At 57.1% G+C, this 25,147-nt stretch overlaps 6 protein-coding genes and 1 non-coding gene across 7 annotated transcripts; 5 read left to right on the plus strand and 2 right to left on the minus strand.

The window, feature by feature from the left end:
* Positions 1–1,038: 1,038 nt before the first annotated feature.
* On the minus strand, positions 1,039–1,129 carry BXZ73DRAFT_t142. Its single transcript has one exon. It is a non-coding gene; the product is annotated as a tRNA-Asp (tRNA).
* A 104-nt stretch (positions 1,130–1,233) lies between these two features.
* BXZ73DRAFT_102930 (WD40-repeat-containing domain protein) lies at positions 1,234–3,270 on the plus strand (the record flags this gene model as incomplete). Its single annotated transcript, XM_048015413.1, has 7 exons — positions 1,234–1,322; positions 1,376–1,567; positions 1,626–1,709; positions 1,772–2,026; positions 2,081–2,557; positions 2,608–2,806; positions 2,872–3,270. The coding sequence occupies 7 exons, from the start codon at positions 1,234–1,236 to the stop codon at positions 3,268–3,270; spliced, it is 1,695 nt and encodes a 564-aa protein (XP_047876209.1).
* Positions 3,271–7,293: 4,023 nt separating this feature from the next.
* Positions 7,294–9,697, minus strand: BXZ73DRAFT_90935 (DEAD-domain-containing protein; the record flags this gene model as incomplete). Its single annotated transcript, XM_048025807.1, has 13 exons — positions 7,294–7,407; positions 7,431–7,610; positions 7,743–7,814; positions 7,847–8,229; positions 8,304–8,443; positions 8,491–8,667; positions 8,720–8,781; positions 8,833–8,909; positions 8,930–9,023; positions 9,074–9,139; positions 9,202–9,369; positions 9,459–9,515; positions 9,584–9,697. 13 exons carry the CDS (start codon positions 9,695–9,697, stop codon positions 7,294–7,296), a joined length of 1,704 nt encoding a protein of 567 aa, XP_047876210.1.
* A 3,532-nt stretch (positions 9,698–13,229) lies between these two features.
* On the plus strand, positions 13,230–15,714 carry BXZ73DRAFT_102932 (alpha/beta-hydrolase; the record flags this gene model as incomplete). Its single annotated transcript, XM_048015414.1, has 14 exons — positions 13,230–13,477; positions 13,529–13,725; positions 13,781–13,845; positions 13,913–13,925; positions 13,978–14,005; positions 14,062–14,136; positions 14,189–14,196; positions 14,253–14,318; positions 14,380–14,449; positions 14,509–14,852; positions 14,910–14,961; positions 15,017–15,270; positions 15,333–15,367; positions 15,457–15,714. The coding sequence occupies 14 exons, from the start codon at positions 13,230–13,232 to the stop codon at positions 15,712–15,714; spliced, it is 1,713 nt and encodes a 570-aa protein (XP_047876211.1).
* A 3,228-nt stretch (positions 15,715–18,942) lies between these two features.
* On the plus strand, positions 18,943–20,011 carry BXZ73DRAFT_102933 (uncharacterized protein; the record flags this gene model as incomplete). Its single annotated transcript, XM_048015415.1, has 2 exons — positions 18,943–19,592; positions 19,756–20,011. 2 exons carry the CDS (start codon positions 18,943–18,945, stop codon positions 20,009–20,011), a joined length of 906 nt encoding a protein of 301 aa, XP_047876212.1.
* Positions 20,012–21,477: 1,466 nt separating this feature from the next.
* On the plus strand, positions 21,478–21,979 carry BXZ73DRAFT_78757 (uncharacterized protein; the record flags this gene model as incomplete). The annotated part of the gene is made up of 2 exons (XM_048022929.1): positions 21,478–21,561; positions 21,626–21,979. 2 exons carry the CDS (start codon positions 21,478–21,480, stop codon positions 21,977–21,979), a joined length of 438 nt encoding a protein of 145 aa, XP_047876213.1.
* Positions 21,980–23,592: 1,613 nt separating this feature from the next.
* BXZ73DRAFT_102935 (uncharacterized protein) lies at positions 23,593–24,120 on the plus strand (the record flags this gene model as incomplete). Its single annotated transcript, XM_048015416.1, has 2 exons — positions 23,593–23,667; positions 23,722–24,120. The coding sequence occupies 2 exons, from the start codon at positions 23,593–23,595 to the stop codon at positions 24,118–24,120; spliced, it is 474 nt and encodes a 157-aa protein (XP_047876214.1).
* Between the last annotated feature and the right edge of the window lie 1,027 nt (positions 24,121–25,147).

Genomic DNA, 25,147 nt, shown 5'->3' on the forward strand with positions numbered 1-25,147 from the left:
CTAAGATCAGACCAGACCAGATCGCAACATTGCAGCCCGGGCTGAGTATTTGCACTTGACTAGACTTCGAAAATCCGGAGTGCGTTCAAGAGAGCAGTGCTTCAGGTGAGGCGGCGGGATGGCGAGACGAGTTATGATTGCACCGTGCTCTCAACGACCTGCCTTGATTACGCCACGACGTGCGGTGAACCACCATGTATGCGTCTTCGAGAGATTCTCGTCCGAATCCCACAGCTAACCCCGTCAATAGTCTCAATATCCACATGATCATAGGTGCTCACTCAGAGGTTTATGCAGCTGCGAAAGCAATCCAGCGTGTGTGAATGCTCTGTCAGTAACTGAAGCGTTATCATGCATCGGCGGGATGCAGAGGAGGAAGCAGCGACTCCCAGGAGGTGGCAGATGTACATTTTCTGGTGCGGATACGTGTACCTTGACCTGAGAAAGAAGGACTATATGAGATCAACACTTTTTAAGAGGTGGAATAAGTATCATGGAAACACTGACGTCCGCGCGAGGTGCGCTTTTCGTAGGTAGTTTGGCATAGAATGAAGTGGAGAATCGCGAACAGAACCGCTCATGATAAGCAGGAAGGAAAAATTAAGGCAAGAGGGCGCACTTCATGTGTTTTTCCTGGGTCTCGACGTCGTGGTGGCGACTGTCAGTGAAGCCGGGGCGCGGCTATAGCGCCATGTATCGACTGTTTATCTGATAAGATAGCGCCCTTCGCGGATGCGCCGGCGCAATTGGCTTTCACAATGCTTCACACCGTTCAAACGTTCAAACGTTCACATGAGGCACCCGCGGGGCCCGTATGTATGATTGAAGCCCCTATGAATACATAATGGTCCAAGGCTTGAACCTAGTGTGTTGTTGCGATGACTGCCATACATACTTTGAACAAGTAATTGGCGCCGGCGTGCTAGCCTGGGTACGAACGCTTTTTACTAAAAAATGCATCAAGCCGATAGGATCGTTGTATCAAGCCGGCTGAGTCAGGCCCAGATCATCCGGGCAAAACATTTGTTGTGTTGGATGCTCTCTGTCGGGGAGTCGAACCCCGCTTTCGCGCGTATTGACGGGCATTTTACATGACAGGCGCGTGTACTAACCGATATACTAACAGAGATTAACGTAGGCCTAATTGTGCGTGGTATCACATTTACCATACCTAGGCAAGTGCAAACTCCTACGGCAAGAGAATGGTGCCGGAGAGTTACCCTCTACATGACCATGTCCACTTACCCTTACGTCCATCTTGCCCGACATCCAAGCGCGATTTTAGTGACAACTGGTGCACACTTTCATGCGGTAGATCTTCGGTAAGTAGGCGTCGATAATTCGGTCCCCGAAATGAAAACTTAGTGATTTCGAGCCAAGGCGAGCTCTTGTGTTCTACCCGCACGCTCGATGAGGCCACCTGCGCGAACATCATCAAGTCGGGGTCGATTCGCTGCGTAGCGTTTGACGATGCATTCACTCACATTGCGACTACGGGCGACGACAAAAAGCTCAAAGTGTGGAAGGTCAACACCACTGAGCCTCGCCTCGAGCTCCTCAGCGAACGGTGCGTGTCTCGCGCCCATTACCCACCCCCTCGCAACCTGACGCACCACTTCTTGCAGCGAACTCCCGAAGAAGCCCACCGCGCTCCTCTTCACGCGCGACGGCGCGATCGTCGTCAGCGACAAGTTCGGGGACGTCTTCAGGTGCGCATCGCCCGTCCACCCCGCTACCTCACTCCCTCACACCGTTTGCCTCTCCCGCTCAGCTATCCCCTGAACCCCACTCCCCCTTCCGCCACCGTGGATGTTCCTTTAGTCGGCGCGTCGAAGCGTGGCTCACTGACATCACACGAAAACCCGTCGAACGGCACGCTCATACTCGGGCACGCGTCGCTCGTCACCACCTTCGTCCTCACCCCTGACGAGCGGTACATCATCACCGCGGACCGCGACGAGCACATCCGCGTGAGCTGGTTTCCGCAGGGGTACGCCGTCGAGCGGTACTGCCTTGGCCACAAAAAGTGCGTCTGTGTCTACGCTTGAGATCGAGGAGCGCCGCTGATATGTGGGGTCAGGTTCGTCAACGCCCTCCACATACCACCGTCGAAACCGAACGTGCTTGTATCTGGTGGCGGGGATCCAGTGCTGAAGGTGTGGGATTGGATGACCGGTGCACTTTTTGTAGATGTGCCGGTTCAAGAGGTCGCAGAGCCGTTCGTCGTGGTGAAGGCCCCGAAGCGGAGGAGAGACTGGTCTGATGGAGATGATGGCGGCGGCGGAGGCGGAGATGAGGCAGAGGAAGGTCAGCCTCAGAAGAAGGGGAAGGGTAGGCGGAGAAGGCGTGGCAAGGACAAGGCGCAACACTCGGCGGCTGAGAAAGAGGGGAGTGTGGATGCCGAGGGGGAAACGGAGAAGGCCGACAATGTTGCCGATGGTGAGGACGTCGACGTTTCTGTTGGGTTCCCGGAGGCGGTTCTCGTGTTTGTCGTCAACAAGATCCAGTCGGTGAACCGAGGTTCGGATGGATGTCATATTCTTTTCAGTGTGGTCGGGTACGTCGCAAGTTTCGTTTATCACCCTATGCATACTCACTTTCACTCAGCGCGACTGCTTTATTCTACACTATCCTCCCTGAAGGCGAGACCTCGCATCCTGTCCATGCTGTTGACCTTGGGGCCTCTGTAGTAGACTTCACTATTGATCCAGACGAAAGCACGGTCTGGGTTTCATTAGACGCGGCAAGTGCTACCTCACCAGAAGCATCTTCTCCCGTCCGCTTGCTTTCTTGGTCCGGTTCCACCGTAAGCACTCCACACCTTCAACAAACCATGTCACCATCCTCACCACTTTCCCCTACCTTCTTTAGCTAATCCCGCATCCGCACCCGGACTCCGCGCCTGCCCTCTCCCTCCTCGCGACCTCCCCATCCCTCCGCGTACCCGCCTCCGACGACGACCTTAAGGCCCTCGACCTATACGGGGCACTCACCGCACTGCCGAAGAACGTCGATCCGGCACACGACCCGCACATCCGTGATGGGCTTGCAGAAGCGGCTGCGGTGGACGAGGAAGGGCTCACGCTGCGTGAGCTCGGGCGGCTCAAGAAGAAGCGTGCATTATTGGCACGCATTCAGGAGAAGGAACGAGCACAACAGGGGTGCGGAGCGAGCGAGGAGGCGGGCCCTGAGGCGAAGAAGGCACGGTCTGAGACGGGCGAGGGCGAGGGACAGCACGAGGGTGCAGACGTGGAGATGGAGGGGGCGTAGTGCGTGAGGCGCAGACTAAGGTGAAGAATGTTGTATCGTGTTGTGTTGTAAGCTGACTTGAGACGAAGTTAGTTAGATATCATGGTAGTAGGTGCACAAAATGAACGCGCGTGTCGGCACTTCACATACTCCATTCGTCATAAAGCCGTTCGGAGTGGTTCCGATGAGGAGATTCAGCTTGGGGTGGGGTTCGCCACTCTGCTTATCGTGTGCGTCGGCCTCCTTCCTTATTCGTTGTGAGTTTCCGACTGATGTGCTCGGATGTCTGAATAGTCCACTTTCCGCCCACGGGCCACAGCCACTCGAAAGACCGAGTGGCTCATGCTTGAACTGCATCCCAAGCGTGTGCCGCTGGACAGGTGGCCCAAGCTCCGCGACCACAGCACTTGAACTTGTCGAGCATTGTCCCGTGCAGTCGAAACGACAAAGCTAGAGGGGCATGCAATACCTTTGCTCACAGAGATACATATAGCCCGAGGGACACAAGCTCAATGTCTCGTCCCCCTAGGACGTTCCCGACCTTCGGCCCTCCTTTGCCTCTCTCAAGTTGCTCACGTCTTCGAGACGCTGTTCTTATTGCTTCGCACGAACTATGGATGGCAGCGTCGCGAACAACAAGAGGCGTCCGCTTCCGAAGAGCTTGAGCTGTGTGCCTCAGGAGGTGCGCATCTTAGCCTTGTATCACCGCATAACATAACTGATCTCCATGCAGTATTTCGTCCACTGGGGAGACTCGTTCATACCACCACGGGAACCTCAAAAGTTCCTTGGTTCTCAATCTGTTACCCCGCATAGAAGTTCTATCCCATACGTGGACCCAGGTCCCGAAGACAACGAGCATCCTTTCTCCTATTCCGATCATCTTCATAAACCGGATCTATTTCCCACTCCCCAGCAGGGAAATTCAGGACACACAACATCACTTTCGTTGAGAAAGGCCGCGATAGCCAACGCTCGTTCACGACGTCGTCCTAGGCGTCGCTCATCCGAATTGTCTTGTAAACCTCCTCGTCCTCCCCCCACCCCGACACCCTCGCCTTCCGCCCCGATTGTGACTTCCCCGCCAATCACGCTCCCTCCCATTTCCGAGATGGCAGACCCAGCTTGCCCCGCACCTCCCACCATCCTCCCGACCTTGCGCCGCCCATGGCACCATCCACGAACAAATTCGTGTCCGGTTTATCCTCCACCGTGGGGATGGGACCGGACGGTCCCTCCGCCAAACACTCGTCCGATCCTATACGAAGCCCGTCGCTGGCATCCTTATTCAACATTTGCGTCCAAACCTGACGCATACTCCTCCCGACAGCCGGCGAAGACTGTGGGTCATGATATGTTCGGAGTCCCACAACACTCTCGGCCCACTACAGTATCCTCTAGCTCGGATGTTCCAGACGACGCATATCCCAGGACAACCGACGCTCGATCTGGGAGTACCGCGTCGGCAGACACGTTCCGCGATGGGCGATCCTGGATGAAGATGAGGGACACACTGAGAGTGATGACAGCGAAGGCGTAGATGAGCTTGCGGACGACATGGACTTCGACTAGCTCTGGCCAACTCCCCCGATAGTTCTCGCATTGGTGGGCGGGGTCTACTGCTCGAATCCCTATCTCCAGTCAATCTCTTGTCTTTCCTGGCGTTCTCTGACATGTCTAGCGCTAAAATACCGTTGCTCACATGCTCATATTATGCACTTATGCTATATATCGAATTGCCTCTGTCGTTTCGTCTGTCTTGACCAAGCATTGCATTCCAATACATCCGGCCTTCCAAGCTCATGGACCCCGGTGTTCTAACCTGACAAGGCTGCGTGAGTATAGTCTCGAGCTCGGCGCTTGACATCCCTTGCTTTTTCCCCCAACGCCGCTTGCCACATACACCACTGGAATGATGCCAAGGAGAGGAGGAGACCTCGAGGACTGAGTTCCATCTGCCAGGCAGAAACAATAACATGACGTCGTCTGTGCTTGAAGAGGCTCCTTGGCCCGATTTCTCGTCAGCCTTCCGAACTCGTCAACAAGGATGAAGACAGCTTCTCCGTTCGAAGGTGTGCTGTCTGCGTTATCATTTAGAGAAGTATGATCTGATATTATATCTTTGGAATGATACAGAGATTTTGCACAAATCAGGAAACTGTTCAGAGTCATCACTCGACGCGCGCGTACGTGATGAGAAGCGCGCCCTCACTGGTGTGTCGAGTTCCCCACATCCGGTCTCTCCTCTCATCTGTTTGCCTACCACACACTGAACAGATCGAAAGGACTATGACTCATGACGCATGCTTTTTATGAGCACTGACCGCGTATTGATTTGGTAGGACTGCGTTTGTGGTATATGAGATGGAGGGGCCCAAGATCCTCGGCGGGAGGATATATATACACTCAGGCTCCTCGTCATGTTTCCGGCGTGTGCTTACTACTTCCCTTTACCGTATCTGCATCTCGCAAGTGATACATACTGTCAAGGTATTTAACGCACTCAGATTCACCATGCGCATGATGTCACTGCATGCTGATATTTGACCTCTGGTAGTGTCTTTCTGTCAATGTCTCGACCTCCGCGTGATAGCAAGATACCTTCAGGTCCCAAACAAACCATACCGGCAAGGCTTCGCGACGTACCGAGGGAGGTGAGTGGCACAAATTCATGACATCGCCCATATACTTCATACTCATGGCCAGTTCCCAGAACCTGATACACTGGGGAACCCGCGAGTTTCCCCGCATTCGACAGACGGACACTCGTGAAAATAGAAGTTCACACACGGCACATACACCATCCCAGCCTTTCCAAACACCGCTCGACGATCGACGACGACGTCCGATGGCTCCAGCGTTCATGCGGGCTCCATCAGCGGTGGGATCGCCTCAAGGTCACCAGAGTAGTACACCCATGCCACCAGCTCCGTCTTTCCCACCTGCCCCCGCTCAGCCACCGCCGCCTGCTCCTTCTCATCTGCACCGCCATTACCCTGGTTCATACACGCCAGACGGCGCTCCGCTCGGAGGTGTGCACGGGCACACCCCCGGTCGGCGGTATGGCGAAGCAATGAGAGGGATGACACCTCAACCCGTGGCTTCAGGCTCTCGTGTCTCCACCCCGCCTAGAACGCAACGAGGTCGTTCGGCCGAGGCGAGGTACGTGCCAGAGCGGTCCCCTCGTGTGACGAAACAAGAAGACCAAGGCAGGGACGCCCTCATGAACCAAGGGCGTGATTCGCCGTCCTCTGATTCGCAGAGCAGCGCGCGGTCTAGTTATTCGCCCGAGTATCGTCTGAGGCCTGCTCGGTGGACTCCGTAAACTCCTGATTCGCTGGAGGCATCTATTGGAATTTGGCGCTTATGATATGGATGGGTTCGGTCAGTGCCATGTATCTTCCCTAATGTTACATTGCCCACTTCCATGTACGAAGCGTGATGAGATTCAGAATGAAAAGAGAGACCAAGTGGGCATTCACCTATTGATATCCCCATTGGATTGAGTGGTCGCTACGACCCGGTCGTCCCCGTCTTACCGCGAACCACCTCCGCCCACCCATGGTCTCCAGTTTACACCGAGTGTGAGCTTTGCCTCACAGGGGCGTGCTGATCCCTCCGTCGCTGCTAATACAGAGTGTAGGTGTGTGCGGAACGGCAAGCCTCGCCGGCGGACAAGTTTCAAGAGAAGAGGACAGGAGGACCTGGAAGCGCTGCAATCACCGGAGGACTCGAACGGCGGCAAACATTTTGTTGGATCCGACGATCCGATTCCGCAGAAAGCCTACGAAAGCCTCGTGGACGCAACGCACCGCAAGGGTGCACTAGATAACTTGCAGTGCATACGCCAGGTTGACGGCGATGTGCTGTGGGCTCTGGTGGAGTAGTACATGGGATCTGCATTCTTCTCGTTGGCAGCGGACGGGGTGTTCTTCCATGATCCACATTGTCAGACGTGGTGAAAATGGCGCCTAGTACTATCGTGCAGGAAGTTTACAGCAGCAGCAAATCTCAATGCAAACAGGAACAATGTCACGACGTACATCAGCCGAACTTCTTCAACGGGTCCGACTTCTTCTTCCCTCCACGCCCGCCGCGCCCGCCGCGCCCGCCTCCACGCCCTCGTCCCCTCCCTCGTCCTCGCCCGCGCCCTCCATTCTTGTTGAACGGCACAAACCAACGTCGCCTTCCTTCGTCGGCACAGCATCGGATTCGGGGGCAGCGCTCACACCTGGGACAGGCGCGATGCGTGGGAGGAGGTACTTGGGTACGTGCTTCATGTGCGACTGCACGCGCGTCGGATGGAGCGGCTTGTCGTGCCTCAGGTACTCCAGGTCGAGCGGGTTGTCCTCAAAGTGCGCCTGTGCGCATCCCAACCAAACCTCAGCTCCTTCGCCTCACACAAGCGAGCACGACGCACCTTCAGCTGTCCGAGTTCAGATCTCCGTCTTGAGCTCCTTGATCCGCGCCTCCTTGATCGCGCTCCGCGTCACCGCCCGCAGCGCGTCCTCCATCCGGTACCGGAACGCCTCGACCTGCCGCATGTCGAACTTGTACTCCCGGAGCTCGCCCCCCGCGCGCCCTGCTCGCGCGCGACGCGCGCGAACACCCGCTCGTCGCGCCGCGTGCTCGGCACCCCGCCCACGGCCCGGTTCTTGCCCACCTCGGCCGCGGGGATGACGAAGGAGAGCGCCATGCCGGTGCGGCCCGCACGGGCGGTGCGCCCGACGCGGTGCGTGTACGCGCGCGCGGAGGTCGGGAAGTCGAAGTTGATGACGCAGGAGACGTCGACGAAGTCGACGCCGCGCGAGACGCCGTACTCGGCGTCGGGCGCGCCGTTCCGCCGCCGTTTGCGTTTGTGGGACTGGGGTTGGTTTGAGTGGAGGGGGAGGGGGAGGGGAGGCATCGCGCGACTTGCGCTTGAGGGTTTTGAGGGTGGAGGGGTGGATGGGCGTTGGTAGAGGGTTCTGCAGGCTCGGGCTGGCGTTGCGTGTCCATGACTGGATGACTAGCGTGAAACTTTGCAGACGGGTAAAATGGACGGATACACTCACACTCGTCATCATCAGACTCGTCATCCACCGCTTCCTGTTCCTCTTCAGATTCTGAGTCTTGCTCAGCTTTGCCCGCACTCTCATCTGACGCGATAATGTAGTCGTAAACGCCCTTGTTGAACTCTTGTACTACGTGGTATCTGAAGACTGTCAGCAGAGCTCTTAGGACGCAGTGTAACCAGCATACCTTGAGTTCAGAGGCAGCTCCGAGTTGAGGACACAGCTCTTGATGGAGAATTGCTCCAGGAACAGCTTCAGACGGTAGCACCGATCGACATCGTTGACGAACAATATGCATTTGCCCTTGATGAGCTTGAGCTTGAGGATGACGTAGGTGAGGAGGAACTTGTCGACCTCAGAGCAACTTGTATGCGCAGATGAGGATGGGTGGTGGATGAACGCGGCAGTACACTCACCGGACGGAGTACTGTGTCAAGTTAGCGGCCTCATCTTCCTCTTCCTCCAGCTTGAGAATCGCCTTTCTCGCAGATTCAGTTGTTTATGCGCATCACAATTTGAGGGAACTCACAGGATTCCGTAAAGCCAGTCCCTTCAGCGCCTCGACATCTTCTGTCATCGTTGCGCTCATGAGGAACGATTGGAACACTTCGGCAGGAACCCTCCACCAAAGATCTGTCGGACGTCTTCGTCATGCCCGTATGACAGAATCAGGTCGGCTTCATCGATGATGAGAGATTCCAAAGAGCCTAGAGACAATGTCTGGGGTGAAGCGTTATGGGCTTGACATAGCACGAGAAAAGAAGGCTCACCTTTGATTGCAGCAAAGCAAGCACGCGAGACGGAGTAGCGATGACGATGTCCGGGTTGTCAGACAACTGTGTTCTGGGGTGAGGTCAGATCCGCTTCGGCGAGCAGAAGATGGAAACGACTTACTCACTTCTGGAGATGGCCGATGTTCCGGTAGAGCGTTGGCAACGACCACGTCTTCTTCGCAGTACACGATTAGACCGCGCAAGTGCGCGGAGACTTGCTCGGAGAGCTCGCGAGTCGGCACGAGGATGAGGGCACGAGTCGCTTGACGCTTCATGTCGTCGTCGGCGAGGCTCTGAGACGCAGTAGCATGAGTCGCGAAGCGCAGTAGAAACGAAATAGAAGCACACATAGGGGCGGAGGAAAACAGTATAGAAGACTCACATGTTTCGCATTGAGCACCTTCTGCACGACCGGTATGCAGTAGGCCGCCGTTTGCCACTGCCTGTTCTTGCCCTCGCTAGTATGTCGCGGTTCTCAAGAGCAAGAGGAATGGCTTTTGTCTGCACTAGTGTCGGTCGCGCGAAGCCCATGTCCGCGAGGGCTCGGAGGATGCGTGCATCGAGTATATGGCTGAAGGAGGTGAAGGTCGACTTCGAGTCGACAAGGCGTGGGTCGGGCATAATTCACAAGACCAGCCGTCGCGGTAGGATTTGTCGCGCGTGAACGGTCCAGACTGCGCGAGGAGGGAGAAAGGGAATGGGAGGAGGTGGAAGGCGTAAGGTCGGACTGTCAATGTCTGCAAGCAGCATCGCATGAATTTTCAGAGACGATCACGTGCTAGAAACGAGCGCCGGAATCCGGTCCGGAGGCCCGGCTGCCAGTCCATGGTCGCTGAAGTTATGAGCCCGCCTGAATAAGTATTGTATATTATGTGCAAGTACGTTATACACGAAGCATGGAACCATGTACGTAAACCTGCACTTCTGCGACCTCGCGATTGTACGTCTGGGGGAACCATGTCTCCGTGCGCTCTCTCAACTTGACATGCAGCGCTTCTACCTCTGGCGCAGTCTTGGGACCGGGGAACTCGAAGCGGAAGATGACCGAATCAGTCCAAGGAGGCTTTGTCCGAGTAAATTGTCGAGCTCAACCACACGTCTCCCATGACCAAAGGATAAAGCATCTTCATCCGACAGAGGCATCCCGTTCGCCGTGATCATGGGGGCTTTTTCAAGTGCGAAAACGATGGTGTGTATGGCAGCTGCATGTTTAAGGAGCTCTGTAGCGTTCTCCCAGAAAGGTTCTGCCGTGGTGGCGTACATTGTCAGCCGTGTGAGAGACGAGCAGCGCGAGAGGAGATCTCCTGAAGCGAATACTGACCTCCTGGAACGAGGCAAACATATGCATCATGCGTACCTTTTGGCCCTTCACCCGAACAGGGAGCGATAGCGTCAGCTCCGAGAGCGAGTCGAAGTTGAATGGCAGAAGCAGATCGGACATGTCCACGGCGCCTCGTAGCCTATGGAGGATGTAATGCGGAGCGATTGCAGAGTCTCCTAGAAGGCGTAAACGCGAGATGATGGAAGAGCTGCCTGTGCATCCAATTAGTTCGTGGTATGTGCCATCCAAGGACACGCGCGTCAATGCTGGCCGAGCTGGTCCGAAGACAGAAGTTTTTTCAAGGCGAGGGGATGAAACGCCCGGCCAAGCGCATTGCGTCAGCTCTAGCTCCGATAGGCATGGGAGGGATCGGATCATCGTCAAGAGGGCACGGAAGGCCGGGAGCGTGCAATGGCGGAGGGAGAGTGTACGCACGGCCGGGTACCGAGACAGTACAGTGTAAGTGGTGGGGTGTGGTGGACGCGCAGCCCAACACAACTGGGACAGAGTTAACACTGCACGTTCGGGACGCGGTCGGAAAGTCGTGGAGAAAAGCCAGTGGGAGCGATGTCGGCATGAGGGGAAGTGGTTGTTGGAAAGTGAGATGAACGGTCGAGGATGTGGGAAATCCTAGGCGTTCGCAGGGGCAGCGTAACAGCTGCGTCCGGAGTAGATCGTACGAGGGTATGTTCACCCGAGCTTTGAAGTACCGGAAGAGTTTGAAGCGGATTGGAGGGAGCCACGCGCGGCAGACGAGAGCGCACTCGCATAAGGTGGATCTGTCACATACGAAGGCAAGGATGTGTTCATACAACTCCATAGAGAGGGACAGGAAGGGCATTGTCTCTATTATGAGCGATATCAGGAAGTGGATTGGCTTGCTACGAAGCTGACGCACCTGCCCTGGCGATAGATTGACGAGAGCCAGATCGAGGAGAGAGAATGAGGGTGGTGGTGGGGTGATCGGATACAGGATTTGTACTTGACTCGTGTGTCCTCACGTGAACGGAGGAATCAGTGCTGCGGAAGACAATGTGCCTGATGTTCACGCACCACCAACTGCGAGCTGTCTGAACGAGACCCGCTACTGACAGCTTGTTGTAAGACCGACCGGTGAAAGTGGGTCTCCGGTCCGTTGCAGTAGGCAACTATCCAGGGAGAACGCATCTTGTGCTGGCGGTACTCTGGAACGTAGAGAGGCGTAAGTGCTGTGGGGAATGATGCTGTTCGTCGTTCGAGACATACTATGTGATGTTGCGCTGACAAAGTTGAAATGTTGAGACCCAGTGTTTAGCTTTCCGGCTCCAGAGACGAGCGGTTCCATGGATGAGAGACCTACGCCGAAAGAAGACAAATGCTAACTTGGCCGAAAGACACGGGCGGCGAGAAACTCGTTGTGCGATACCGTGCAGAAGTTCCAGAAGATAAGAGACGACATTAATATTCAACAACGCCGCCCGGAGTGCAAGGCCGGCTTACGTAATACTCCGGCTGTGTCGGAAGAACGGACCCCCTCTGTCGCACACACACACACCCCTCCCCTTGATTATCTCTTCATCCCTCGACGACGACAAACTCTGACAACATCGCGGACGTCAAGGCGAGGTGGAACATCAACCCGTCGCTGCGTTCAGGTCGTGTGCCTCGACAGGCTTCCGATCTCGGACAGGACTCGCACATTAGCTGGTGGAAGGTCGACCAATGGAAAGTCAGGGTTGAGCGATTTGTCGGGCGACATGGGCGCGACGCTGATGGACTACGCGGTGAGTATGCCGTTCTTCGTGTGCTTCCCGATGGTGGTTGAATGCGGGTCACAGCATTCTGGGGCATGCACGGATCGTGACTCAGGCTGTGGCCGAGCCCCGACTCCACCCTTTATGCTGTCTTCTTCGGCACTATGCGGAGATGCACAAGCAGGAGGCCCCAACCTCTACTTATCGTCAAACCAGTGATTTCAGTGACTCAAGAAGTAAGATGTATGTATTAGTACCCAGATCCCGATCATGTATTTTAGTCTTCCTAATATCAACAGATTACTTGTCTCCACCTGTACGAGATTCTTTGTCCGAAGCTACAACCAGGGAGCGGATTTGTCGTCCAAATGCCGGCATCAAGCTCGCCTTCAATCCCCCATCATTCATGTACATGGAGTTGGTCCGATTTACGCTGGCAAGAAGCTCTTTCGCGTTTGTGTAGTCCCGCGTGTGAGGAACGTCATGTAGCTTCTGCTATGGCGGGTCTCGGTGAGTGCGACATACGCGGACGAAATTTTGCATGACACAACTTGGCAAACTGATCGTATCTCCAAAGACGCTGTCCGTTCAGGGAGTGCGACTTCTCGCGGGCTCGGTACATGTGTTACAGGTCGCAGCGCCATCGCAAAGCGACCCAGGTGTGAACGTTTGAACGAACCGAATCGTGGTGACCACGCCAATTTTACAGGCGACACTGTGGCGCGACACATGTGTGTTGGGATGGCGGGGCATCGGCCCCGTGCATGCCCGGGCACCAATGTATTCTGGGAGCGTCGGCGTGCACGCTGCCGTGAGCATGCCTTCTCTCCACCTCGCTCGTATTCTCGGAAGCCTTCACTGGCACTCATCCGCATCGGCTCCGAGCTTGGGGATGGACGCATCGTCTGGATCTCCGGACGGACGCTGTTGGCGCAGACGCATCCAAAAATGTACGCGAGCAAGAACGTCGTTCGTCGTTCACGAAAACACCGGAAGTCAGGAGGTCTTATATCAACTGATTTCGGTCGAAGGCATTCTCCGGCTGGGCTTTATATGGGAAGTCTCCGCCTCCCCAACCTACTCAGCCCTTTGCTGGATAATGCGTCCCCCGGCTTCCCTCACGCTCCTTATTGCCTTGTGCGTGGTGCACGCCGGGCCTGCTATCGCCTCGAACATCCTTCGGAGCAAGTTCGTCCGCTCTTTTCCTCATGTTTTCGAGCATGCACCGTCCTCTTCTTCTCCGGACTCTGACACGGCGTCGACCCGGATCCTCGACTTCGCCACCGTCCATGGGATCGGCGACCAGGACACCAACTCCTTCCTCGGGATCCCATACGCTCAGCCCCCGTGAGAAGTTTCCGCGATGACACCCATGCCGTGCTGACACTGACTCGACAGCATCGGAGATCTGCGACTGAACGTCCCGGTCCCCATCGCGGAGTACAACGGGACCATCAACGCTACCGTGTCCGGGAACTGGTGCTACAGCTTCGTCCCCGCTGACCTCCCGGCTTCCCCGACGTGGTTGACTGCCGAGCAGGCTACGTTTTTCAATAAGTTCGACGTGCCCTCGGGCGTTCAGTTCTCAGAGGATTGTATGTGGATGCGCTCCCGTGCCTCTTCCCTGACGACTGACAGTTTTTCTGAAAGGCCTCAATCTTAACGTGATCGCCCCTGCGTCTGCGAAGCCCGGCTCAAACCTTCCTGTTGTCGCGGTACGTTTGTTGCTGCTCTTGTCCTCGTTTGTGGGGATTGATTTGAGCGTGGCGCTCCCGGCACCAGTACATCTTCTTCGGTGAGTCGGGATCAGCGTTACCAAACACACAGATTGCTCACGAACGTCACAGGCGCATTCGATTTCGGCGGAGCTACGGGGTAAGCTTGGCACTCCCCATCCTCACCACAAATTTTAACCCATGCCCGTTCCATAGTGTCGATGGACGAAAAATCGTCAAGCGATCCGTCGAGATGAATGAGCCGGTTGTTTTTGTGAGCATGAATCATAGGTAATCTAATTGCATGAGTTTCTGCCCAGTCAGTGCTGACTATACCATCCAGGCTCGGCCGTACGTTGCGGAGTCCTCGCACTTCCGACGAACTTTATCTGATAACACGCTTATAGCCCTTGGATGGCTGGGAGGAAAAGATGTCCGCGATGCGAAGGTTGGAAATCTCGGTTTGCAAGATCGTAAGTCGCTCTTTCCGGGAACCTGAGATACTCGTCACTGACGTCGTTCGATCGTCCACAGAACGCACCGCACTTCGCTGGATACAGCGCTACGTCCGGAACTTTGGCGGCGACCCTACCAAAGTCACCTTGTAAGCAAACCTCACTCCCCGCCGGTGCGCCATTGACTGAACCATGGGGCCGTTCACAGACTCGGCTTTAGCTCCGGTGCCCTCTCGGCCGGCTTTCACACCGTCTACAATGACGACGAGAATCTGTTCCGCGCACTCTGGATCGAGTCCGGCGCAATCCAACCAGTCGGCTGGATAGACGGGTCAAACCCCCAGGCGGCGTATGATACTTACTCCGCGTCTGTCGGTTGCGGCAACGCCACGGATACCCTTGCGTGCATCCGTCACGCTCCACTTGAGGCGGTGACCAACACCTCCGCCGTCAACGCTTCGTGGTCGCCGCGGGCGGACGGTTCGGTCCTCCTGGACCTCCCACAGAAGCTGCTCACCGAGGGGCGTGCTCGTAACGTCCCTGTCGTCGCTGGTGGGTTCGGCTCCCTGGGTTTGACCATTCATATGCTCATGTAATCGATTTTCACAGGGAACGCCGAAGACGAGGGCACGCTTTTCGCACTGAACACGCCTAACATCACGTCAGTACATGTGAGAAATGGTGCTGAGAACGTAATTATTGAAGCGGGCTTGCAGTTCCGACGCAGAGTTCATCCAAGCGCTCTTGGCCTCTTCTTGGTTCGGCAACCTGAGCGCACCGCAAGGGCCACAGCTGCTCGATCTGTACCCCAACGACCCGGCGCTGGGCGCGCCGTATGGGACCGGGGACGACTTCCAGTACGGGCAGATGCACAAGCGCTTCGCGTCGGTGATGGGAGACGTGAACGTTGACGCCAACCGGCGGCTGTTCTTGCGTGAGATGAGCAAGAAGGAAAACGTCTGGTCCTACTGTACGTCCATCGCCCTGGTGTGCTCTCACCTGTTGCTGACCAGTCGTGCGTCTCCGTCGCAGTTTACAGGCGCCGTAAAATCCCCGGCTTCGGATCGGTCAGTCGTGTCTCCCGCATCTACGCCTTTGGTGCTTCCCATCTTCGATCTTGAGTGTGGGCTGACGCGCGCGCCGCCGCATGTTGCAGACGCACGGCTCCGAAGTCCCCGACATGTACCAGGCCGTTGGGAGCCAGCTCCAGGACCTCTTCATCCACTTCGTGAACACGCTCGACCCGAGCGGGACGCCCGGCATCGCGCAGGCATGGCCCAAGTACAATGTGAGCGCGCCGGTGCTGCTCGAATTCTCGGGGAACTCGACGCTCAGGCTGAAGAACGATACGTACCGAGAGGAGCCGATCGACTTCCTCATAAACCTTGGGCAGAAGTACCCGTGGACGGTTTGAGTGGGTCTCCTGTCCCGCATCGCTAGTGCAGCATGCTCGCACTCGTTACTCCCCACACTCCCCACTCGTTCCGTCCCGTCATGGACTGTTTACGTACCGCATACCGCGCCCTCACTAGCGCACATGGCCAGCTAATATACAACAGTTCCCAGCACAGAGGAGGGCACTTGCGCACGCACAGTCGGACGGGACCAATCACGACTCGCACAGAAACGGGGACCATCCATGGGGTAATCATGCCAAGTGTGCACCGTCGATTCGCGCGGGTTCGTGTGGGGCCCCGGGCCATGTCGGTCGAGCCCCACCTCTCCCCCGAGCCCAGAGCTCGGAGCCCGACCGACAATATCCGCAGCATCGGCCTCGCGTATGCCAGAGCACCGACTGAGGCCGGCGCGCCAGCACCAGCATTACCCGTCCGTCTGGCAGCTCCCCGCTCCCGCGCTCGCCGCTGACCTCCGTCGGAGAGCGCATGGTCGGCGACTGCGACCGTCACTGCGACCTCTCCACATGCCGCTGCGCACGCAGTCGGCGTGCGGACGAGGATCACGTCCGCGACTTGACTTCCGCCGGCACCCGACCACCATCCGCGACGGCGCGATGCGGTACTCTGATACTCGCGGGTCGTGCCAGAGGCTCGGCACGAGCGAGCGCTGCGCATGATTGCGGTCGTGGCCGTGCTGCACCGCCGCGGCCGGGGGAGGCTCGATGTCGAGATCGCAGCGGCGGGCGCTTGAGTGACACGCCTGGATCCACATGCGCCAACAGCGCGCGCCGCACGGCGTGCATAGCCCGTGTGCACCTCCACGCGCGTGATTCTGTGGCTCCAGCGTGAGTGGGTGCCGGTGTCGCGAAGAGGATGGGCGACGTACGCCGACAGCCACGGCAGACGAGCTTGAGCGCTCAAGCGCTCAAGGTCGACGTCGCGATTCGTCGCGAAGCGCCCGCGCGCCGTCAATATTTGGCGACCGTGACACTGACGGTCGCATCGCGCGTGCCCGGGTAGCACTGCCAGCGCCAAGTCGCTGCGGGAGGAGCCTGCGTACCAGCGCGAAGGGAGCTGCCGGTGCCATGGCGTGTACACTGGGCCCTCCGCAGCAGGCGAACGGCGTGGTGAGATGGGCTGGGTGTGTTGCGTGTGTGAATTGCCTTGATACGTCAATCTGAGGACTTGGCTGCTGAGCGCTGAGCAGCACTTTGACCCTGCGAGTGATGCAGTGCGTCGTCCCCTCGAAAGTCCGGCGTCGGAGAAAGCACCCAGACGCCCACGGCATTCAACGGTGGTCGGGTGGACCGACTCCAGCTTGACCGGCTCGGGGTCAAGTCTGCTGACAGGCAGACAGCGTAAGCAAGACCTTCAAACGGCGCATTCTGTATGAGTATGAGTAAGCAACCGACGTCGGAAATTGCGTTCTGTGGGGGGAGCACACTGATCAATCAATCAATCACCCCCGACTTTCTCGGATTGTTGTCCGTCCGGCCGGAATAGTAGTCAGGGGCAGTCAGAACCGGGGCTGAATTCGAGGATGCGAAAGCACGGTGAGAACTGGTGAGAACGAGATCAATTCGATAATTTCACAACGCCAAGATCAGGCCCTATCGTTGGAGAACACCAATTAATGCATTTGAGGAACAGACGGAAGATATACTGTGGCTGAACATACGCGTGCTCCAGGATGGAGACTCTCGCTATGTGCAAGTGACATGATAGCGCAGGCTGAGGTTGAAGCTTCATAATGATCGTGAGTCGTCGAGCGAGACACCGACCGGGGTTGTACGTCTAGAGGAAAAATCAGCACATGTCGGAAGACTTGAACGCGTCGAGTCGTCACTAGCCCGTACGTAAGTACTATACGGACGCGAGCCCGGAAAATTGGGGGGGCTCGTGCCCACAGGTGGGCTGCGGTACACTGACGTGGATTTGACCGTTTGAGCCAGGTTACCACAGATTCCCGATACCTGCGCACTGTGAATGTATCAGGGACAGAGCCTGCGGGGAGGACGGTGTTGGCGGTTGTAAGGCAAGGCGCGCGCAGCACGTGGCAGTGCGATCGCTGAGTCATGTGCCTCGGGGATCATGCAAGCGCCAAGACGGGGCGCCGATCACTGCGCGCCTGCGGGAAGCATGGATGCAATAACCACGGCGCTGTCTTTTCCTCCCTGCCCACCCCCAACGACCGACCGGATTCCTCGGAGAGAATGCACTATCATCCTCAAGGCTCCAGCAATGCACGCTGACCGTCAATCGGACGCGTCCATGACCCCAGCCAGGCGCAGTGACGTGTCGGGCGTGCTCGTCCACCAGATTGCTGGTGCGCGGCACCGTAAAGTCCTTTCGACAGTCGCGATCCGGTCAATTCAAATTTCTCGGCGCCAGAACTCCCACTTCGGCTAGGACGAACCGGAAAATAACACAGTGAGCATCCCTCGCGCCATCATCTTCGCAGCTCTGTACCCCATCACCGTCCTCGCAGCAGCATGTCTGCGCTGTACCGCTTGATGTTCTCTCGCAACACTAACACTTTCCAGCCATCTCGGCATTTTCAGTCACAACATGAGTGGCAATCTGACCCGACTTCTGGGGTTTTCCGCCGAAGATCCTTCTACAATGCACATTGCCCCGTGTCGCGCTTCGAGCTGCGTCCCACAACTTACTCAAGACATCCAACGAGCCGCGATGTACAACTACCGCAAATGACAACGACCCATGGATGTCCAAATTGGCTTGCCCTCCTTCTCTCGGAACGCGCTGCGATCCGTAACGAGGCATTCGTTTTTGTGCTTGTGCATCACCCAGTCCTATACAGCACCAGCCGGTCCGCAGTTGCGATGAGTTCGCATGGCAAGGGGGCTATTCGCGCAGTGTTCCCCAGGTTAGGGTTTGCTGAAACGGCTTTCCCTCCTTCACAGATCTAATCCACGCGATCCACACTCTGCCGCGATCACGAGCAGGCTGCCCTCACAGCATTCTCATTTGTCCGCCTACACTGTCTGCCCATCAAGCTTATGCCAGATTGCAGCACCCGATCCTCCCCGGACGACCGTCCGGGCGAATTTGATGGGCGTCCGCTGCGCTGTCTCACGAAAAGCAGCCTATTTATCCAACCACCATGTCGTCCTTGCTCCACACCCTCCGCCGCCCTCTCGACTTCAGCCACTCGCACGACCTACCACATTTCCAAGCGGTCGTACCTATACGCATACACCTACAGCAGCCCCATCTCCCCAACAATGCCCTCCGACCACCCCTCTCATCCCCACGGGTACGCCCCTGGGCCCCACGGTGACCAGCAGCTGTCCAACAATACAGACGTGGTTGCGTGGCTCGACGAATTGCTTTCTGGACAAGAACAGGGGCTTGACCCGCGCTACTCCGACGGCACTCAACCGTACTTCTCTGGCGGCTATTCCGGCGCTGGTTACCCACCGGGGTCATATGCACCAGGCACCTTCCCTCCCACCACTTATCCTCCCGCGACACGGCACTCTGCCTCGTACTCTCCCGGCCAGTATCCATCTGGTCATCCCTCCGGCTATCAGCCTTCTTTTCAGCAAGGCTCTTCGACGTTGTCGAGCATGGTCGCCCCCGTCTACGCGTACCCGCAGTACCCACACTCGGGTGCGCACTTCACTCAGGGCGCACACCAGCAACACTCCTACCAGCAGATCCAGCACCCGACCGGATCGCAGCCATACTCTTCTCAGTATGACGCCGGCTACGACCTTGCCTTTGGCCTGAACGACTTCGACGGCTCGAGCGCGGGCGAGAGCGAAACCGGGGGCAGCTCGAGGAGCAAACCCAAGATCGCCCTTGATCCCAGCCAGCCTCTGACCGTTGACGGGAAGCCCCGCGAGCGAGTCTACGTGGCCTGCAACCGATGGTGAGCCATTCCTTCCGTTCAGCACCTCGCTTCATCTCGTGTTGCCATCGCTGCGCCCTCCCTGTTTTTCTCTTCTCGTTGTCACTTGCCGGTCGGCCTCCGGCTTACTCATGCCATCTCATCTTCGTTATTGCATCCGCTGACTTGCGCGTCTGCCTTGCAGCCGTGTCCGCAAGCTCCGCTGCGACGGTGCAAAACCCGCGTGTCTCAGCTGCCAACACTCGTCGGGTGAGGTCTGCGTTTACCCCGACCACCCCAGGCGGCGCGGTCAGGACAAGGCACAGCGTACACGTTCGGCCGTCGGGACGCGCAAGCCCCGCCGTCCCGCAGCGCGCAAGGGCTCGAAGGATCCGGACTCGGCGGGGAGCGTCAGCCCTGGCGCAATGCCCGTCTCTGGCGCGCAGTGGACCCCGTACTAGGTCCTCCGCTGTCCTCCTGTGTGCATGCCAAATCGGTCTGCACGGCCTGATTCTATCCGGCCCTGGATACCTCCCTACCCCGCTTCTACCCTCTCTGCGCCTGTCCGACTACACATTGGTCAAGCCATCCACGCCGTCCTCCTTCCTCGGACCAAGGATTCTCTTGTGGATACGTCGACTCCGTTCGCCGCCGCCGCCGCCTTGGTGCAGCGATGGCGAGTGAGAGATAGCAATCTGCGCAGAAGGCGGTGCATCTGAGCAGACACCCGCAGCGTCCAGGCCGAGGCTCCGTCCTCGTTCTTGAGCCACCCGTCATGTTCACCGGAGGCACACCTCCCCCCAGCGTCTTCGGCGCTTCACGGTCCCGCCCTGCTCCCAGCGCCTGTTCGTCATGGTCCGTGGTTCGCCCGGGAGACCTACTCCGCCCCCCGTCATCTGCAACGGGAGACTCTCGACCTTCGCCCCATTGGTCAACCAGAAAATCGTGAGTTCTGGCCTATCTGATTGCATAAAAACAGGGTGCTCATGTTTGATCACCCACAGGCAGCCGTATCGCGCTGATGATTGAAAGACGGCTCATAACTCCACGATTTCACCCTGCCTCCGTTATCCTCGATTATGTATTCTCTGCTTGAACGTCTTTACGTTCTTTGTTTGAATATACTGCTTTGAAGTCCTATAGGCCCATCCCTGTCTACCCCATCACACTTTCCCTGGCCACAACCCTCCGGATATTGGCGCCCTTGAAGAACACACGAAACTCATTTTTGTTGGTGCGCACCTCACACTCGCCATTCAGGGGGCCGCCATGCCGACGGATCAAACCTGTGTAAATATGTTTACATAATGCGGTTTCAGTCTCCGATAGGAGCGGATATATGCTGATGCTACATTTTGAGCTCCGCTACGATTACCAAATACGCCGCTTGAAAATGCGAGCGCCGCGAGTTCAGTGATGGCGACCTGCCATATCCGTCCCCTACGACGCGAGCGGTATGAGATCTTACCGCACCACTGCAGTGAAAGGTATGGAGCATCTGCCAGAGCTTTCTACATGCTGATTCCGTTGTAACGACTCAGACAGCGCTCCAAGATATACTCCACAGAATCATCAAACAGCAGTGTTACAATGACGATTGAGCAGTGCCCTCCTCAGTCCTATTCGATTCTACTGCGCGAAAATTAGCTTCGTGAGCGTCCAATTTCTGCCTGAGCGGATGTAGCAGGCGATTTAGTTCACCGCTCTTGTGTTCGATGCCCCACTTTAGGCTCTGCAATCACTCCACGGCGCATCTACAAGCTGCTCCGCATGACGTGGAGGGCTATTTGCAGGACACCAGAGGTTTAGAAGCATGCTGGGCACTAGCGTCAATGAGCTCGAGAAACAGTACTTAAGATGGAAGGGACGAGCAGGAGAGCGGTACTTCAACACTTCGCCACTCAGCACACCCAGCACCATCTCAAACATGCTTTTCACTACCTCCTTCGCTGCTCTCGTTGTCACCACTCTCGCCGTTCTTGCTTCCAAAGGATCGGCGACGCCCACCACGGTGCGAATGATTTCCTCCGTGTTCATACGAACGTTTTTGACTGAACCTCTTCGCCATCATCCAGTCTGCCCGCATGGTGACAGACAGCGAGTTCCTCACCTGGCTCGCGACCACCGACGCCAACATCACATACGTTGGCCCTGCCACCTCCAAGCGTGCCAAAAGCGTCACGGTCACCTACTGCACCAAGCGGTCGGGCAACGTCTGCGGCGGTTCGTGCCAGGTGTACAGCGGGCCGGACACGTGCCTGGACGCGTCTGGGACATCGTGCCTGATGGCGTCGGCGGACGTGTCGTTCTGCGACCACGGCGGGTGCAGCGGGAGCTGCAACCAGCTGTCCAGCTGCGGGACGAAGCTGTCCGGAGGGTTCTGCGACACGCCGGGCACAAACTCGATCATCGTTCCGTTTGTGAACTGAATGATCGCGCGCGTCGGCGGTGAGTGTATTTCTCTCTCGTATTATACGAGCTATGTTTTTAACTTGCGCAGCGACGTGCATTATAGGACTACCCCCTATCATTCTACGTTGCACGCTTCCAGAAGTATAATACAACTTCTCACTGCATACATCTCCAGTGACTGGCTGCAATAGAGGGTACGACAGCAACAGGTCTAGTCGATACGCAGTGCGCGCAAAGTTTGATCATCAAAAGGTTTTCCCGAAGAAGGTTGAACCCGTGCAATTATATCTCCGTCTCATCCCCACTGAGTCCATTTGAAACGCGATGGAAGTGACCGTCTTCGGAATTATATGTGGCTACATCAGTGTTCTCGGTGAGCGCCCCTTGACTCTCAATCCCCCTTGCGAGGTCTAGAACGCGATGACGACAAGGATGACGAGTTTTGTGTCGCGATAATATGCAAAACAGAACTTAAGTGACTCGCCCTCACGTTCCGCACACAATCCATCGACACTGTCGCCGCCTCCCCGCACCTCCTGGCGCCCATCTGGTGCTGCGCCCGCGCTCGACCTCATCATCCGCATCCTCAACGATGCCCTTCCCCCGAACCCGTCCTACAACCGTTCGACGTGCAGCCCCGCTGACCGCGCGACGTTCCAGTACCTCGCCTCCGCGCTCCCGCACCCCAGCGGACAGTTCCCCTTAGTATGCGCTCCTTCTCGCATTCGCACGTCCGATCCCAATCCCTGTGCTCCCACCATTCGTATAATCTCCCCGCGTGTCCCATGTCCCCCTTCTCCGCCCTTCCATAGCACGTACCGCGGTGCACTGCCTTCGCACCTCCCCTTCATCTCCACTCGGTTCCAACTGTGTGGATACTTAGCGTCGGTGCTTGTTTTGATCAGGTCCTGCGCGCTCTCCATGCGCACCGAAGGCCCTGCGTCATTCATCTGTTCGCGCCCGGCTGTGTTCGCTACACTGCCAGTATATGCCGCCATGTAATTGGCTTCGTGTTCAGTGTCTACTAATACAGTCATCAGTAATTTTGCACGCGTGAAGCCGTACGTGATGTGTCCGGCATCTGGCCTGGACCTCTGTACGTATGAGCACCTGTTTGTCTCCCTCGTCCATCGACCGGAGCTACGCCTGTCCGTGCGGTATGCCATGGGGTCCATCTGGACGCACGTCACGTCTCCTGGTATTCTTCATGGTCGCCGGACTGACGCAGGTTCCCTGCTACCCTTCACTTTAGGAGGTTCTTTTGATGAACGGTCTCGGTTGGCCGGACATGGAGTGGTCCAGCCGCGGGCCCTACGATACATTGTCGAACCAAGGTCTCTCGTGAAGTCTTTTCCAGAACGCGCTCCGATGTGCGTCGGGAGATGCACGAGGAGAAAAGGCGGATCTCTGGTTCCAAGCGACGGTGCTATGCCGTATTTCGGCCGTCTTAGCGACTTTTCATCTTCCCACAACATGAAACAGTCACAGGACAACAGGGTGACCACCGCACTGGCCTGCTGCCGACAGCTCGGTAGCTCTTGGGACTACGCAAAATTCGCCACTATAAAACAGAGACCGATGGATGGAGAAAATCAGCTCAGCAGAGTCCTCCTCAGGCCATCTCCACAAGATGTTTTCATTCACCTCTCTCGTCGTCGCTGCTCTCGCCATGCTCGCAATCCAGACGACCTCCGCCGCTCCTTCGGTGAGCCCAGAGCACCCTGTGTGCCCCCATTCTCTTACCCACATTTGCCCACAGGCCGAGTACGTCGTCAGCGAGAGCGACATCCTCGCCTGGCTCGCCACGACCGACGCCGAGGTCATCCACGTCGGCGCCGACGGCGAGCCGCTCCCCTTCCCGCCGACGACCCGCGCCGCCGCGCTCGCGCGTCGCGCGTCGAACGTGAACGTCGTCTGGTGCGACAAGCGGTCTGGCGCGGCGTGCGGCGGGACGTGCCGGATGTACACCGGCACGTCGACGTGCCTCAACGTCAAGGGCCAGGCGGCGTGCCTGATGGCGAGCGCGAACGTCGCCTTCTGCGACAACACGTCGTGCGGCGGGAGCTGCAACACGTACTTCCAGTGCGGGACGAGGCTCGACAACAACTTCTGCTACACGCCCGGGACGAACTCGATCAACGTCCCGTTCGTGAACTGAAGGGCGGCTATCCGACCTGGAAAGTGAGGGTGAGTCGCGAGGGGTATGATGTAGGAGTTAGATTGCAACTAACTTGATTTTAGGGTGTTTTCTTGAAAGGATGAAATGGGATTCCAGGAAATCAGTATTGCGCATGTATACTATCGCTGAGTTCGTTGTGAGATGTTGAAGTTGTATGTCGTCCTCTGCATTGAGCCCACGTTATTCGGGGGCCGGAGCGAGGTGACACTTGCGGGAACGTTGGTCATTTGGCAGACAGCCTCCACAACGGTGTACGAATGTGCGCGCACTGTCGCACAAAAAGCACTCGATCGGTTCCTCAGAGAATACTTATTTTGTCAGGATGTTGCGGGAAACTAAAGTGTTCAAACTCGCCTAAATCCACAGCATAGGCTTACAATGAGAGGAACATGTCTACTATCGCGGGATGGCCGAAGGGGAGGGACGGAACAAAGGGAGCTGCAAGTCGCACAGCGACGCCAACGTGTCATCAAGGCGCCCGATCGAGATAAGAAAGCTATCGCACATCCATCAGTTATGACGTCACTTTCCAGACTAAGCCGGTACTTTCGCCGAAATCCCACGCGCGGCATGGGGAATCGGTTCGAGAAACGACTCGAACAAGCTTAAGAGAGATACCGGGCTCCATCGATGATGCCGAAATGTCGAAATGTCGGCCCAGACGTGCGATATTGCGGACTCAGCGGCCGTAGTAGTACGTGACGTCCGCGAGGCTCTCCCCGCGCGAGAAGTGCTCCGGCACGAGCGAGAGCCCCCGGTGGGGTCGAGCCCGCACGCCTCAGACTAAGACCCGCGCGCGGAGCAGGTCAGGATCTGAGTCTGAGAGGGTCGGGGGCGTGGCGAGGACGGCGAGGGCGGTGGTGCGGGTGCGTTGCAGGGGAAAGGCGTAGATGGTGGATTCGCCTAGGGATTCGCCGAGGGCGCTGACTTGCCGGAGTAACATTCCATCAACATAATGGGCCGCCATGGCAAGCTTGGATCCGAGGCCACGAATGCTCCGGTTGGA

This window comes from Epithele typhae (genome assembly GCF_022376455.1).
Source record: "Epithele typhae strain CBS 203.58 chromosome Unknown BXZ73scaffold_36, whole genome shotgun sequence".
Taxonomy (NCBI): Eukaryota; Fungi; Basidiomycota; class Agaricomycetes; order Polyporales; family Epitheliaceae; genus Epithele; species Epithele typhae.